Below are 16,239 nucleotides of genomic sequence, written 5' to 3' on the forward strand. Positions count from 1 at the left end.
TAGTAACCAAGCACAAGTAAGCCCATGTTTACTGGGTACTCTGTCCCTGTTAGAGATTGAAAGTTTGAAAACCGGCTTTGATTCTGTAGGAAGGTGGTGTGGGGTTGAGAGAGAAACAGACGCCAAGCGTACCTAGAAGCAGAATCTTTGATGTGGTTAAAAGAAAATTGTGGCATTGTTCACTACAGATTAGTAAATAAGCACAAGTAAGCCCGTGCTTACCTTGCCTATTGCGTAATCTCGCACCGGAAGGGAGGCCCCCTCGCTGGGAATCGGCCCGCTTACGAGACCGGGGAAACGCACCGAGCCCCGTCGGGAAGGGATCCCCAGAACGCAAGCTGAGCTGCCGTCTCTCCAGGTTGCGTTCATGTGGCTGCGCCCGCGGCGAGAGCTTTGGGATACACACCATGGCCCCGTGGTACCCGCGCCTCCAGGAGGACAGCGACACCACCGCACGGGTCTCCGCGGATTCTGCCGCCCACCACCGACGCCCGGGGCGGCGAGGGCTTTCCGGACGCGCACTGGGCAGCGGTCGGCGCGAGTAGCTCCAGCGACGGACCAGGCAACCTCCAAGCGCCTCTGCGCCTCGTCTGTGCACCTGCAGGAGCCCGCACACCCACTCAAGCCCTTCGCTTTCACCCCCGGCGCCTCGGAATTGCTAGGCTGGCTTCCAGGGGCTTCCAGTCGGCTCGCTGTAGCCAGGCCGTCTTGGTACGTCTTGCGCGGCAAGGAGCCCTGTCCCGGAGCCAGGACGCGACCCATAACGTGGATTCCATCCCCTCTGCTAGAAAATCACTTGTTCAGACTGCGGAGATAGTGGCTGAGTCCCTTGGCGGGCCAGGCGCTGGACTCGACATTGGCGACTGACGAGGTCACCACTGTGCAGGAGTCTGAGACCCTGTAAAGACGTGCGTAATCAAGTCACCAAACTCCCCCAAAGAGCATTTCCGACGGAGCAGCGCCATAAAGACACAAAACAGGGCAAGATGCAAGTGGGGGCCGGTGGTTGAGCGCCGAGGCACGCGTGTGGTTCCAGCCCAGGCGCGCAGCACCAGAGGACGTCGACCCCCAGAAAGAAGCAAGCGCAAAGAAGCAGGGCAACTTGATCCTTATTTTATTGCAATAAAAGAGTGCTTTCCTAGGTCTCACACCTCCCCGGGGGGAGGGCGGACAGGGGAGTGCCGGTCTTTCCTCGGGCCCCACCTCCCCCCATCAAAGCAGAGTCTTCCGACGTTCCCTCTGCCACTCTGGGTCCGAAGCCCCGAGGTGGCGTCCGCAGATCCGGGCGGCTTCCTAGGGCGAGGCGGGGAGCAGGCCGATCTCGCCCGGGTGAGGCGGGCAGCGGGCGCTTCTCGCACCCTCGGACCAGGGGGACTGTGAGCCCAGCGGAGCCCGGGGGCGGGGCTTGGAGGGCGGTCTCTGCGGGTGGGACGGGGCCGGGCCGCCCTGTCTGCGCCGTCATTGGACACAGAGCCCAGACTGGCGGCGCGCGTCACGGGCTGGCCCGCCCCTTGGCAATGTCTTCAGCCTCCTTCACTCCGAACTTAAGCATTTATTCCACTGGGATAGAAGCGGCAGGAGCAGCGCTGGCACCGGCGAGCCATGGCTGGGATATTCTATTGCGCCCTCCTTTCGTTTCTCTTTGGGATTTGCGACGCTGTCACTGGTTCCAGGGTGTACCCGGCGAATGAAGGTGAGAGCGAGGCGGCCTTTTTCAGGGTCAGAAACAGAGAGGGGACAATCAGCGGGGAATGGTCCCGGAGCGCGGGGCCAGCGGGGGCGCGGGGAGCCCGGCGTACGTCGTGGGCCCTGACTCCGGAGAAGGGGGCCAGGACCAGGGGATCTGCAAAGGCGCGCGGGGGAGCGGCGAGCAGTGAGCGCCAGGGGTGGGGGTGGGGGGGCGATCAGAGCCTGCGGCCGGGCTGCCCAAGTTTGCAGCGAAAGGCCAAAGTTTATCAGCCTCTGCTGGCGGGGCTGCCTGAGACACCCGGAGGGGATGAACTGGGAGCGGACGCCAAGATTTTTTTTTTTTAAGCATTTTGTAGTCCAAGTTCTCGCCCACGCCCACCCCTTTCCCCAAGGCACGAACGCGGGGAAAACCGAAGCCTGGAGCGGCGAGGGTTGAGGCCCTCCGGGTTCCTGCGGAAGCCTTCCGAGCTCCGCTTTCTGCAAAGTTTCCGAGTTCTGCGCTCCCCGGACCGGGTTCCTGGGCCACCGCGGCTCAGAGGTCGTGGCTCCGTTTGCCGGGCGCTGCTGACCTGATTTCTAGCGTCCGACGTCAGACACCTTTCTCCCCGCAGGGGGGTGCGCTCGCGGGCCTGGGTCACCCCGAAGCCCCGAGATTCCCCCGCAGACCTGGAGAACCCGCCGGCAAGTTGATTGCAGGCGAGTTTGCTCTCAGAACTGTGCACGGGGCTGTTTAGAGGGAACGTGCGGAACCGACGGGGCCCGACTGGGTGCTCGGTTTTTGGAGCATCTGCTGCGGCCAGACGTGCTGAGACGACTGAGTGTGTGTGTGTCTGTGTCAGTGTGTCTGTGTCGGGGGCGAGGTGATCATTTCATCTGGTTTCTGACGATCCCAGAGGCGAGTGGTGTGTGCTTGTGCGTGTGTGCGCGCGCGCGTGTGTGTGCGCGCAAATGTGTGCCTTTGAGTGCGCTGTGGACGCGGACGCTGAGTGCCCGTGTGCGGGTGACCTGAGTCTGTGCCCGCGCGTCCTGGCGTCTGCTCCTGCTCCGCCTGAGAGCATCCAGCCTGGGTCGGTCTCGCCGAGCCCCCCTTCCCGCTTTATCCACCTCTCCAGGCATCGGTCCACGCATCCCTGTGCAATCTATCATGTCCTCTATTCCGAAGGAGGGAGCCAAAAACCAACTTAGCCTTAGCTGGGCGGTCGGTACCCCGAGCCCGCCAGACGGAGGCTCCGAGACTCTCACCTGCCGGCAGACAGTGCCGAGAGGAAGGGGGCGATCTCTCGCTCCGCCTCCCCCACCATCGCGCCAGGTGCTACCTGGACCGCCGCCGCCTCCCCTCGGTCCCCAGGGCCATCTCCCTGAGCCGCATTGTGGATGCCACGTTCTCCCGGCTACTTCGCACACTTGTTACGGACGTCCCCGGAGACCTCTCTCGCCCCAGACGGACGGGCGGTTTTCTTTCTTTTTATCCCTTTCTTGCTTTCTCTTTTGGAAGTAAAACTTTGGAGCCCAAGACAAAAAGGCGCTGATGGAGCTGTAGGCTGCTGTCGAAAGAAGGGGGATCTACCCCCATCCAGCCCCTCCTCCCCCTAAAATTAATTCATTTTGTTGCTTTTTATTCCCATCACGTTTCCTTCCCTTCTTGTCCCCTCCCTTTCGACTCCCTCCCTTTTTTGTAAATTGGGTCGTATTGTTCCCTTTGTGTCCCTAATCCACCTTACATAAATCCAAATGGTGTAGCGGGGACCGAGAAGGGAGCGTGAGGAGGGGCAGCAACTCCGGGCGGGAGCGACCCTGGGAAGGCTCCACATTTTAAAATAATTAACACGCCCCAGGAATTAAGACTTCGCAGGAAAACCCGGAGAAAGGGGCAGATTTTAACTCCATTGACATCGGGGTGAAATAAGAGGGGAGGTGGGGGCAATCCAGGGGGCTGGGATGAGGCGGAGAGTTGGGGTGCGCACACGAAGCAGCACACACGAAGGCTTCTGTTTCCCACCCCTCCCCCAGCCTGAAGAGCAGCCGCACTGATCAAATTAATAACCCAGTGGGTCCTTTGAGATGGGCCTTTCGACCCCCAGGCCTGCAGGATCTCGGTGGGAATGGGAATGTGTGGAGTGGTTGGGAATTCGCTGTGTCCTTTACAATGTCCTCAGTGCCTAGGACTGGTCCAGTCTAGGAGGGTCACAGCTGCTCTGGAAGTGCCCCCCCCTCCAAGCTCTTAGGTGTAGCGCAAGCATATTAAATGCATTGGGCAGCTCTCCTTAGCTCAAATTCTGTGGTTTCGTCTGGCGCGGTGGATGAGCCCTGATTGTCCTCAAAAAGACCGGGAAAAAAAAAAAGCCCCCGGGCCGTTGCCGTCCGCCCCCAAAAGGCCGGCAACCCCCCCCCCCCCCTTTTGAAACTTTAAAATTTTTTTTTAAAGCAGCGGATACTACATCCAGGGCCTATTTATTCAACGATAAGTGGGGGAGGGTGGTAGGGGAGAGAGACTTTGCACGAGCCCTCCATACTCTCCAATCGAATTCACTGGTGGCTTTGTCACTGTGATGATGAGTTCTGCGGTCCTCAGAAACTTGCGAAGACAAACAATTGGGGGAGACACCAGACAGAGATGAATGCAGATTTGGCCCTGGAGTGTAACCACCCTGCATAGATATATTTATTTTTTGAATTGTACTTGAGATTCTCTATTCATCCTTTTTAGAAAAAGAATCAAACTGAACCCTTGGATGGAATTTTAAATGCTAAGCAAGTTAAATAAATAAAAACCTGCAGATTTAAAGAGGAGAGAAGATCAAGTGAGTAATGATTATTTACACAAGTGAGAGCGAGTTTAGGTTTGATCAGAGTTGGATACGCGAACCCTGTGCACATATGGAAACGCTCAGGGAAACGGTTTTTGTAGTATTGGCTTTTTAAAAACATTTTTTGTCATTGGAAATTAATCTATTATTATTATTGTTTTTTACAGTTACCTTGCTGGACTCCAGATCTGCTCAGGGAGAACTTGGGTGGATAGCGAGCCCTTTGGAAGGAGGGGTAAGTTCTGTGTTTCACTCTGACCCAAGGGGTAAAAAGGTGACTAGCAGCTTTTTGAGCATCCTAATGGCTTAATCCCTGACTGTGGCGACGGGGTTGGATTTCCGCCCGTGGACTGTGAAGTGAATTACGATTTCTTGGAGAAACCCTAACCTCCCTGTGGATAGCTCTGCCTTGGAAGAACTAAAAGCCGAAAGGGCAGAAAGGGGTTCCAGTATTAGGAGATTGGTGGAGGCCTGGACGCAGATGCTTATTTAAAACTAAAGTATCCACAAGAAATATGATCTGGGGACCAAATTAGAATTCATGGCTATTACTGTGACAGCGGTAAAGTCCTGACAGGGTTAATTTTAGAGCAATTGTTCTCTTTCCAGATGAGGAAAATGAATAAATAAGGATACCAGAATGGGGGAGGGGGAGGCATTTGTGACTATACCAGGTGTGGGGTTAGTTCTGTACAGAAACTGTGGGGAGGGTCCTACCTTGCTGTCACTGCTAAATCCACTGCTCAGAGAAAGCCTCTGAACTTGTGCCTGGGCCATCATACACAGAGACCAAATTTTTTTTTAAATCCCAAACCCAAGCTTGTGTATGTTTGGGGTTAAATGTGAAAAGTTTAACTATTTGCAGCATTTTACCATCATTGCTTCCATGAGAAGAGTCAGGGAATAGAACTAGGTCAGTGGTCCGACCCCCCACCCCATAACACATCTGAGTGAATTGGCTTTGGAAAGAAGTCAGCAGGACATGTAACTCTGGCTTCCGCCAAGTGGAAATAATTCTCCATCCCTTACAAATTAAGCCCATCATCCTACCTCCACAGGCCAGTACTCCTTCTGTGCCTGAGCCAATTGATTGAAAACAATGGTGGTGAAGGATGAGGAGTCTAGTCAGGCCAGCACCCACTCTGGAGCTACACACCCAGTAGGATGTGCCATGCCCTTCCATTGAGTAAACAATACAGGACTAAAAGGCAAAGATGCCTAGAAACTGTCAGAAGAAGACATGTTTGGAAAAGAAGACCAGGCAAGGACATAGTCATGAAATAGGGGAGAATTTTAGGCTGTCTTTTTCCAAAGCAGACCTTCCCATCCATGTGAAATAAAATGGAGATTACCTTGCTTGCTTTTTCTCCCTGAACTTGACTGCAGTTGGTTTGGTCTCTGCTGAAAAATTCTGGTCTGCCTTCAAAACCATTTTTTCTTTTTTCAAAGGAGAGCAAGTGATTGGCAGCTCTCTGGCAGTGTAGACAGGCTGTATTCACCGCTGATTGCAGGCAATTGCCCTCATCCTTTGAATGTGGAGAAAGGTACAGCTTTATCTTGGGGAGAGTCAGACTCCTGGTTAATCCTATACCCTGGAAAGGTCACTGATTCAGACAACACTTTCCCATGCTGCACTGGGGGTATCACTCCGTAGCTTGAAATGCTTTAGAACTCCTAGCAAAATTGAGGGTGGAAGGTATCAGGACTTGTATTAATACATTTAATGAGCTTTATTTTTCTTACTGGCTGGAAGACAGAATATATCCAGAATTACTTTAGACCTGACTTGTTTCACTAACTATGCACGTAGTCTGTTTAAAAGCAAGGAGTGTCCCATTTGAAAGTACAGTCTATGACCTGCCTGGTTTCTGGAACGCTTTTATTACCATTTAATAGGCTGCAGACGTCCTCCCCGCCCCCCCCCCCATCATGAACTGCTGAAGGAGCACCTGGTCACTTCTTCTAGACACACAACTTCTTTGGGTTGCCTTGAAGTCTCTTTAAAACAAACAAACAAAAAAATTGCCCTTCAAAGCTGATTGTATATAACCCAGAACATTTTATGAGCTAAATGTAGGCAGGACTTTTAATATTAGATATGTGATACTTAAGTATTGTAAGAGGTGAGAAATGAAATTTTATTTGTGTATAATAGATTAGTCATTCCAAAATACATAGTAGATACTTTAGGAATTATGTGCTAACTTATACAGTGTAATTAACCTCTAACTTTTGTCACCGAAGAGGACTTTTTTAGATTTAGAGTGAAAGGGATGGATTAGATATTTACCTAGTAGGGGTGGATTGGCTTTAAAATGTTCTTTCTGGTTTAGAGTAAAAGCTTATAGGGGTTTTTGATTCCAGTATTCGGAAATCTCTTCTTGAGTTAGAACATTTTACCTCTTTCTTGACTGGCATGTGAGATAGTAGTTTTATCTGATGACATTGTGTTGCTGTAGTAGTTGTTATTAAAAAAAGGAAAAGATGTGACTTGGACAATACCACCATGCAAAATTTGCGATACAGACAGACAACTTAACTGTTCTCTCCTTTGCCCATAAGAACAACTGAGCAGAACATAAAAATAATGGCAAAGGATGGCTCCTGATGGCAACACTGTAGCAAAAAAATCTAATTTCTCAGCAGTGTTCATTTGAAGGAGTGTATTGAGTGAGTTGGGACTCTGTCCTGGTAAAATGCAAAGCCAAAGGTAGATTTATCATTATTCTGATGAATGGATCAATGTGGTTAGGTAGTTTAGTTGTGGCTGCAAGATCCATGAGTCCTTAACTAGCCTGTATGGGCTCTCTAGGGCATCCCTATGTGTTACCGTTTACGTTGATAAATGTTTTTCCACGTTCCCTTTGTTCTCATAAGGGAAACATGGTAAAGGGTTGAGTTTTTTTTTTTTTTTTCCCCTTGTACAGGGGGTGGCAATGTGTGGCTATTTTTGGATTTGCATGAATTTTCCCAAATAAGTATATTACTGGTGATTTATTGCTGACTGGATAAAAAGAAATTTTAATCACCACAGGGCACTTATCCCTTCCCAGTTCCAACTTTCATAATGGTGGCAGATGAAAAGGATACAGAATTTAATGCATTATGGCCCTTCACATAAGTAACATTTCCATCCATTAATAGTTTTCTAATGCACAGATGGAAAACCCGTTAAAAGATACATTATGATTCTATGTACTTCATTGGATTGAATGGAGCTTTAAGTAGGGCTATTATAGAGTAGGGAGTTTTTTGAACTATCTCTTTTTTTTTTCCTTCTTCTTTTAATTATATTCATGTGTTAGATACTTAGGCTGATTTATACCAGATCTATATCAATGCATTACTGTAGTAGTTAATGAAGACTTGAAGACTGCCTAGCAGCCTGGTGGGAGCCCCAAAACTATCTTCCTGCTTTTAGGATTATTTTTAAAAGTTATAGTGACTGTGGAGGAACTCTGGTGGTGTAGTGGTTAACACATTTTGCTGCTCACCTAAAGGTTGGTGGTTCCAACCCAACAGCTGCTCTGCAGGAGAGAGATTACAACCTTGGAAACCCTATGGGGCAGTTATACTCTATAGTTGGAATCAATTCAGTGGTAGTGGGTTGGGCTATTGGGCTATGGTGAGCATTAGCCCATGATTCTAGTCACAGATTGTAGACTGCCCCACCATTTGGATCCTTGTGTTAAATAGATTTCAAAGAAAATACCACCATCCTTGCTTAATTGTCTTTGGCTTTGCTTCATAAATGTTTCTTGCTGTTTTATTTTCTATTATCTATATAACACGTAGAAGCAAAGCACATGTACCTTCTTCTTATGTGCTTGTGTTTTAAAAATAAGAAAATATACGTGCATTTTAATTGAATAAATGCTCTCAACAAGTGTCCTACCGTTGGAAATGACAGGGTATTTGAGAACTCCAGCTATAAAATTGACTCTGTCATCCCAGGATTACCGAAACCAGAATGGTGGGATTTTCTTTTCCCTTTTAAAGAGTAGTAACGGTGCCAAAAAAATGGACTGACATTTTTTTAGGTATTAGGGAGCAAAGTTCTGACAGGAGCACCACTAATTAACTGATAATTGTCTTCTTTGGCAAACTCTACTCTTCCTGCCCTTAATTTGCAGCTGTCTGCTCGGTTGTTGAAACAATATACATACGAGTTTTTCATTTATGAGTAAATTTGAACTGTTGCCACTTCAAATTGTAGCTGTTGTAATAGGTGAATTGGAGGCTGTTAGACCACCACAAGGAACTGCTGAGAATTCATAAGCAGTAAATCCTCCATAGCCTCCAGATTTTAGGCCAAAGAAGGAAACAATTAAAAAATAAATAAGTACACACCTCCCCAATAAAATGTTGTCTTGTCTCCTGTAAGATGCTCTCTCGGTGAGGTTTGACGCTCAGTGCTTTTCTTTACTATTGAAGCAAAAACAATCAATGGCCTTTGAGAGTAAAACAGGATTGAGGCGTGATTGAATGATGAGATTTTGTAATTAATGCATGTCCTTTGGATCTTTGCAGTGGGAGGAAGTGAGTATTATGGATGAGAAAAACACACCGATCCGAACCTACCAAGTGTGCAATGTGATGGAAGCCAGCCAGAATAACTGGCTACGGACTGATTGGATCACCCGAGAAGGAGCTCAGAGGGTGTACGTTGAGATTAAGTTCACATTGAGGGACTGCAATAGCCTTCCGGGCGTCATGGGGACTTGCAAGGAGACTTTTAACCTGTACTACTATGAGTCGGACAACGACAAAGAGCGTTTCATCAGAGAAAGCCAGTTTGCCAAGATCGACACCATCGCTGCCGATGAGAGCTTCACCCAAGTGGACATTGGTGACAGGATCATGAAGCTCAACACTGAGATCCGGGATGTAGGGCCGTTGAGCAAAAAGGGATTTTACTTGGCTTTTCAGGATGTGGGGGCATGCATCGCCCTAGTCTCCGTCCGCGTGTTCTATAAGAAGTGTCCACTCACGGTTCGCAACCTGGCCCAGTTCCCTGACACCATCACGGGGGCTGATACTTCTTCCTTGGTGGAAGTTCGAGGTTCCTGTGTCAACAACTCGGAAGAGAAGGATGTGCCAAAAATGTACTGCGGGGCAGATGGCGAGTGGCTGGTACCAATTGGCAACTGCCTATGCAATGCTGGGCATGAAGAACGGAATGGGGAATGCCAAGGTAAGAAGAGCCATATTGTCCTTTTCATTAGGGCTTAGTGCACGTAATTAAATCAGAGATGAGGCTAAATGGAGTCAAGCCAGTAATTAGCAGCCCCTGTGGGACGTGGTGGGACAGAGGGGTCTAATGAGTAAGTGCTATAGCTCCAGGTGGCAAGGCTAAGACTGACAAAATAAATGATGCTGCTGTAATCAGCAGGAGGCCAAACACATTTGCTAACAGGCACTTAGATGTGAACCCGCTTGATGTGCCCTCTGAAATGTAAATGAACAAGCTGAAGAAGCAGGCTTGATTGATCCCTACTTCAAGAGGACAGACACATTTTTGAGCCATGGTTCTCCTCTCTAAAGACTTGGTAAAATGACAAGGATGGTAAATATCTCCTCTTATCTATACATGTGTGAGTGACTCCAATGTGAAATTGGCATTGAGTTGTTCTAGGTCCCTCCTGCTGATTAAGATCAAACTGTGTAAAGAGAGTCCATTTTTACCCTCTCCCTTGTAGATCTGTGTAGACATGGCCCATCCACATGGAGGACTGAATGTTTCAAGTCCATTCATTCCCACTGAGCATCCATTGATAGGTCTCTAAGGGAAATTAATCTTGACTAAAGACGTTTATTTCCCTTAGGAGGTGATGTAGAGCTAGTAAGAGCCTCTTATTTGATCTGCGGTAAGAGGCAGTACTAAATTGTGATCCATTTTAGTGACTTGAGTCTTTGAAGAAATCTAGGCACTTTTTCATGATGTTAATTACTATTAATATATGGCTAACATGATTTTTGGGAGTTCTGGTGGCATAGTGCCTAAGGCATTTGATGGCTAACTAGAAGGCTGGTGGTTCAAGCCCACCAGCCACTCCTTGGAAGGAAGGTTGGGCAATCTACTTCCATAGAGATACCGCCTTGGAAACCCACGGAGGGGTTGCTATGAGTCAGATCTGACTTGAGGGTAGTGAGTTTGGGTTTTATTTATTTATTTAGTTAGTTAGTTTAACAGGATTTTTCTCCTCTGTCTAAAGTTCAATACCAGGGAGTTTATGTCATCTTTTTTTCATAGCAACTTTGTATGTGGGCAAGAGATGAGAGCAGTCCATATTTACATGATTGCTCATGTCGTGTGTGGATGGAGGTTTATGAAATCAGTGATCCCAGGCTTTCTTGTGTGTGGTGTTTATGTTTAGCAGCCCTCTGTATTGGGCTGCTGGGCACTCCTGTTGTTATTGTTACTGAGGGGCAGTTACAGGGTGACTCTGGTCCCCGTATGGAGCAGCTCAGGTGAACCTTTTTGCAGGTTTTGCTGAACTTGCTGGGCTGTGGGATGGATCACCTCATGGATCCTCTGATTTGGCGATCAAAGAGCCTGAAATAACTAGCGGCCAAACAATTTGTCTGGCATTTCAACCATGTTAATGACAGGGTGGGATTAACTCTGGGCAATCCACTAGACTGACAGGAAATCAACATTTATAACCTGAAGAAAATTGCGTTTTTGGTTATTTGGTGTCATAGAGTTATGTGTTTCAACCTTCATTGTTTATACTTTTCTAAAGGGCCTTTTCTGATTTGCTGTAGCTCTTTCTATGAGTAGGTAACAATGAAGGTACTTTCATCAAATTCTAAGTGACAGAGAATGAAGGCTGGGGTATCTTTCTGACTGACCCAGAATAACAAATAAACTTGTATATTTGTAAAGTTCAAAACTGGAATGTAAAGAATTTTTGTTGGGATTTTTTTTTTGTTTGCAAATATTCCTTATCTTTGTATTAGTTTGTGCTTGACTTAGAAGCGACTACATAAACTGTATGGGATTAAGATGGGAGTATATTTTGGTGTTAGTATTAGAAGATATGTAAGTGCAGTGATCATTGGCAACTAAATTACAATGATCATGGCAGGAACAGTGAAGTGAAGAGTGATGACATCACATCACATGAGGGAGTATATTTCGCTGCCTTTTGGAGGTTTGTAAGACAGGACTTGCACATCTTCACATGTCAAGATTCTTACATATATTTTAAAAACACCACTGACTTCCATTTCCTGCTGAAACGTTTCCTCTTCTGGCGTTAGTACATCTCTGTGTATCTAATGTCATTGATTTTCAGTTGTCACAGAGCCCAGGAACTCATACATTGCTACATTCTGAAATTCCTTGACATTTTTACAACCCAAATTAGAAGGAAAAGAGAAAAAGATGGAGGGGGAGTGAATGTAAAGGCAATTGAACATTTTAATGGTTTGCTTTATGGAAATCTTTTTGTGAATCCAGTTAATCCTGCAATTCATGGAGGGGGAGGGGGCCAATGTTTAGGCCCAGGCCACTTCTGAACAAATCATTCCTAATACAAGGCCAGTTATTAAGCAGGAAAGGGAAGGCTGATTGAGGTATTTTTGAGAATCTGTAATGTTTTCAGGCTTTAAAAAAAAAAAAATTTGTAAAATGATTGACTCTTTGAAGAAGACACTTCTTGCACAAAGCTTTGCACTTTATTGTATGTTTGTTTTAGTTTATTACCAGGTGAAAATCTAGTAAATTGAGACAAGAAGGAAAGGCATGTATGGCAAAGGATTCTTTACGTTCCAAACTTCTGGGGGACTTTTGAAAGATGGCTCAAGACTGTAAAAATGTTCTGAGTCATAAAAATGATTGTCTCAATCCTTGGAATCATTACTGGGTTGTCAGAGAAGAATCGAGGTGTAATAGCAGAAAGAACATAGGAATGAAGGAATGTGTCTTGATTTTGCCACTCAGCGGTATGACCTTGAACATCTCTTAGCTCTCTGAGCCTTGATTTGCTCATCTGTAAAGTGGGATGGTAATACTTGTACTTATCTAACAGACTTGCTGTGAGGACTCAGAGATGTCAGACTGGTGAAAGGCATCTTGCTACTATTTCTTTTATCACTTGATTTTCGCTGAGGTCACAGCTGTTGGATTTTAAGGGTGCTGAATGGAAGGCTGCATCAATGGTAGTGAGTTTGATTGCCCCCCCCCCCCCCCCCCCCCCCCCCCCGCAACTGAAGTAGTAAAAAGGAAATCCTCCTGCAGGCATTCTCTGAAGCCAAGGCTAAGGAAAGAGGGAGCGTTACCCTTGCCCCGGGAAAATAGCATATTCACCCTGAATATGATATTTGGAGAGTGTCATTTTTTTCCCCCTATAGGGAAGAGAACTTTCTCTGAGTGAAAGGGATTGGGGGGTGGGGCCAGAAAGGCGAGGGTGTAAAGAAGGCTTAAGAAGGGACATGAAAGAGAAACGGCCCAAGCCTCAGAACTCAGGCAGCAGGCCCCACCCCAATTGTCTTTTCAATGGGTCCACTGTGGTAGGACAAATAGAAGGACAGGTGAAAGGTCATCTACTTCCTCATCCATCTTCCTTGGGGTCTGGGAGGTCAGAGGGAAGATTGATTAAGATCTTAAATGTTTGACAAAGGATCCTTGGGCAAAAATGGGCAGGGCGGGTGGGGGCCTGGGGTGTACTGTTGTTTGACTCTAACCCTGGTCATCTGCCTGAGTCCTCAAGGGACCTTGGAGGACAGAAGGACACTTCCTCTTGCCCTCCTTGCCTCCAAGCTGTACATGCTAATGGAGAGGAAGGATGAAGAGCCTTCAAGAAGTGTCAAGAGTGTGGAGGGTAAGGGTGGGTTTGCCCCAAAGCAGCTGCAAGTTCATTCCAGCTTCTGCTCTTGAATAACATTTGTGAAATAATTTTGTTTAGTCTCAGCAGGACGACAAAGCTTTAGCCACTCATCTGCCCTCTGAAGGAGAAGGTATGGCTGGAGTGAGCCACAGTTTGAACTTGCCTAGGGACTGGAGTAAAACTGCTCTACTGAGGCCTTGTCAGACTGTTGGAAAAAGGAAACGAAATCTACCTCAGACACCTTTCCCATACCCCCAGTGAGGAAATGGCCCAGATGTTTAACAGGGCTGTTTTCATTACAACAGAAATATTAAGCACAAGGAAAAGAGGAAAAGATTCTCTGTTTTTTTTGCATATAGCATGCCCATGGAAACTGTGCACACGCATATAACACACATGGCAAACACAGGAAACTAATATGTGTGGGGTCGTATAGCTTGCAAAAACTGTAATGTGTGTGTTATCCGAGCAAAAAATATGGCAATTAAAAAACTGAAACTTGAAAACATTTGCCCAGAACTTGCATTCGATCTTTGTGAAGTATTTAGAATGATGTTTTTGGAGAGAGTGTATAAAAGTCACAGGGATGAAATGGAAGGCATGCTGAGGGAATCACCCAAAGCCTGGAAGCCTCACAACTGTGACAAAATTAAGCTCGATAGAATCACGCCTCGCTTACATATGCAATTTTGCCATAAATTGTTTGAGGTACATATCCAGGACTTACATAGCACTGCATATATCATGCCTTCGTCTTGGAAAAAGATGTCTTATCAAAAGTCATTTTTAAGAAGGAACAAGACAGAAATGCTTTGGTGGCAGTAAAATAGAAATATTTCAAATCTGTGCTCTTAAAAGAGGGCAAGAGCAATGTCCACAAAAAGCTTTGTTTTCCTATTTCACCATAGAAGGCCCTTCGGAGGAAGAAGTAATGGAAAGGAAGCATTTAAAATCTAGTTCAGAGAGATGCTGTTTCATATCCTTTCCACTTTTGAAATGTTTCTCCTACCTTTGAATCGGGTCTTTAAGAAGCAATTGCTTGAATCACATGGCTGCTTTTATCTCTGGCTTTGAAGCATGGCTGTGATCATTGAAAGACGTAATTCTTTATCTACAAGAAGAGCAGGGCTTAATTATTGTCCTTTTTCTCCTCTGCTTTTTTTTTATTTTTCCTTCTCTGTATGATCAGGTTTCTTTTGTGAGTGAGGATCACGCGATGGTCTCTATTTTGGGTTCACCAAAGCATCACATAGAAATTATCTCCAGGACTGTTGGATATGGTATTTAAGATCGGGTGACTTATTGTAGCTGAACTGAGCTTCCTTGTACCTTTCAAAAAAAATGAATTAAGATGTAATTACTCTGGTAAGACTTAGGCCTTTAGGAAAAAGACTAAATGGCTTTTCAGTTACTGCTGTGTAAAGCACAGACACAGAAGTGGTCATACAAAAGTTTGACTTTTGTAGCTCTGAATTTTACTACTTATTGTTTTGTATTTAATTGATGAATTTTAGCATTACTGAAGAAATCTGTGCTTATCAGAACAATTTAGAATGCAATATTGCGTAAAGTAAAAGTGTAAGTCCTCCACCTCCTCGAAAATGCACACAGAGACACTTGGTTTTCAAACTTTTTATGAGTTAGCACCATTATTTACCACTTTGACAGGTAACCCAGATAAATGTCTATGCACCAATTTTTTTTTTTTTAAATAATAACAGAAATGGCAGCATCCTCTTGTCATCTTGCTCATTGACACTTGAGCATTTATCACAGACATCATACCACGTTAGAGACTATAACTTCATTCTTCAACATTGATGATGAATCTTCAGTATGTATGAAGTCATTTAACCTATCCCTATTGGCGGATACTTAGGTTGTCTTAAGTTTTTCCTAGTAATATTTTTTAAACAAATGCATTAAATCTATACATCATGTTTGTGAATTTTTGTTAAAAATGAAAGTATGGCTTTATGACTTTTCTGGTTTTATCTTGGAAAAGTGAATTTATTGAAATATCATGTGAATATAAGTGTACGAGTATAGTCAGGAATAACCAGAACTATAGTAACACCAGCACTGGTTAGGAATCTCATTATATGTTCATGAAATGAATGAATGAATAAATGCATAAGGACTTGTGGCCTGGGCTATATTAAACATTTATTGGGTGGAGTCATGTTTCAACATGATATGTCCAGATCTTTGTGTGTGACCAATATAGTGATGAAGGCCTTGTTTATATTCCTATGTAATTTGGGTCTTAACAATTTTCATGACATTTATGAGTCACCTGTATACCTAAATGTTCAAAATTCTCTTTAGCACATGAAGTTAGCATAGAGAAGAAAATGGCCAGGACCTGGAAGACATAGAGTTAGAGACTGGGGGTTAATTTCTGGTTATGCCACTCAACCTACTGTGTGATTGTGGACGTAATGCAACCTCCCTAACTTCAGGTGTGCACTTACAAATTGGTGGAACTAATGTGTCACTATGCATGATACCCAGGAGCTCTGGTGGCGTATTGGCTAAGGCACTTGACTGCTAACCAGAAGGCTGGAGGTTCAAACCCACCAGCCACTCTTCGGAAGGAAGATGGGGCAGTCTACTTCCGTAGTGATACTGCCTTGGAAACCCAAGGAGGGGTCGCTATGAGTCGGGTCTGACTCGATGGCACATAACAACAACAACAACAAAAATGCATGATACCCATGAATAAGCATTTATGTATAGGGTAAAGGGCATAGCACAGTGCCTAGAATACATTAAGCACTTGCTAAGTGGTAATTGATACTGTTTTTATTATTGCTTGTTGTTGTTGTTGTTATGTGCCGTCGAGTCATACCTGACTCATAGCGACCCCTCCTTGGGTTTCCGAGGCAGTATCACTACGGAAGTAGGAT

The 16,239-nt window shown here is 45.9% G+C and overlaps 1 protein-coding gene across 1 annotated transcript in view; it reads left to right on the top strand.

The window, feature by feature from the left end:
• The first annotated feature begins 1,602 nt into the window (after positions 1 to 1,602).
• Positions 1,603 to 16,239, top strand: part of EPHA4 (EPH receptor A4) — a 169,726-nt gene continuing 155,089 nt past the window's right edge. The window contains exons 1-3 of the mRNA XM_007957002.2: positions 1,603 to 1,693; positions 4,664 to 4,731; positions 9,027 to 9,690. Of these exons, the coding sequence (XP_007955193.1) occupies positions 1,603 to 1,693; positions 4,664 to 4,731; positions 9,027 to 9,690 (823 nt within the window). The remainder of the gene's footprint in view (positions 1,694 to 4,663; positions 4,732 to 9,026; positions 9,691 to 16,239) is intronic.

This window comes from Orycteropus afer, unplaced genomic scaffold, assembly GCF_000298275.1.
Source record: "Orycteropus afer afer isolate SDZICR_OR568_19922 unplaced genomic scaffold, OryAfe1.0 scaffold00002, whole genome shotgun sequence".
Lineage (NCBI taxonomy): Eukaryota > Metazoa > Chordata > Mammalia > Tubulidentata > Orycteropodidae > Orycteropus > Orycteropus afer.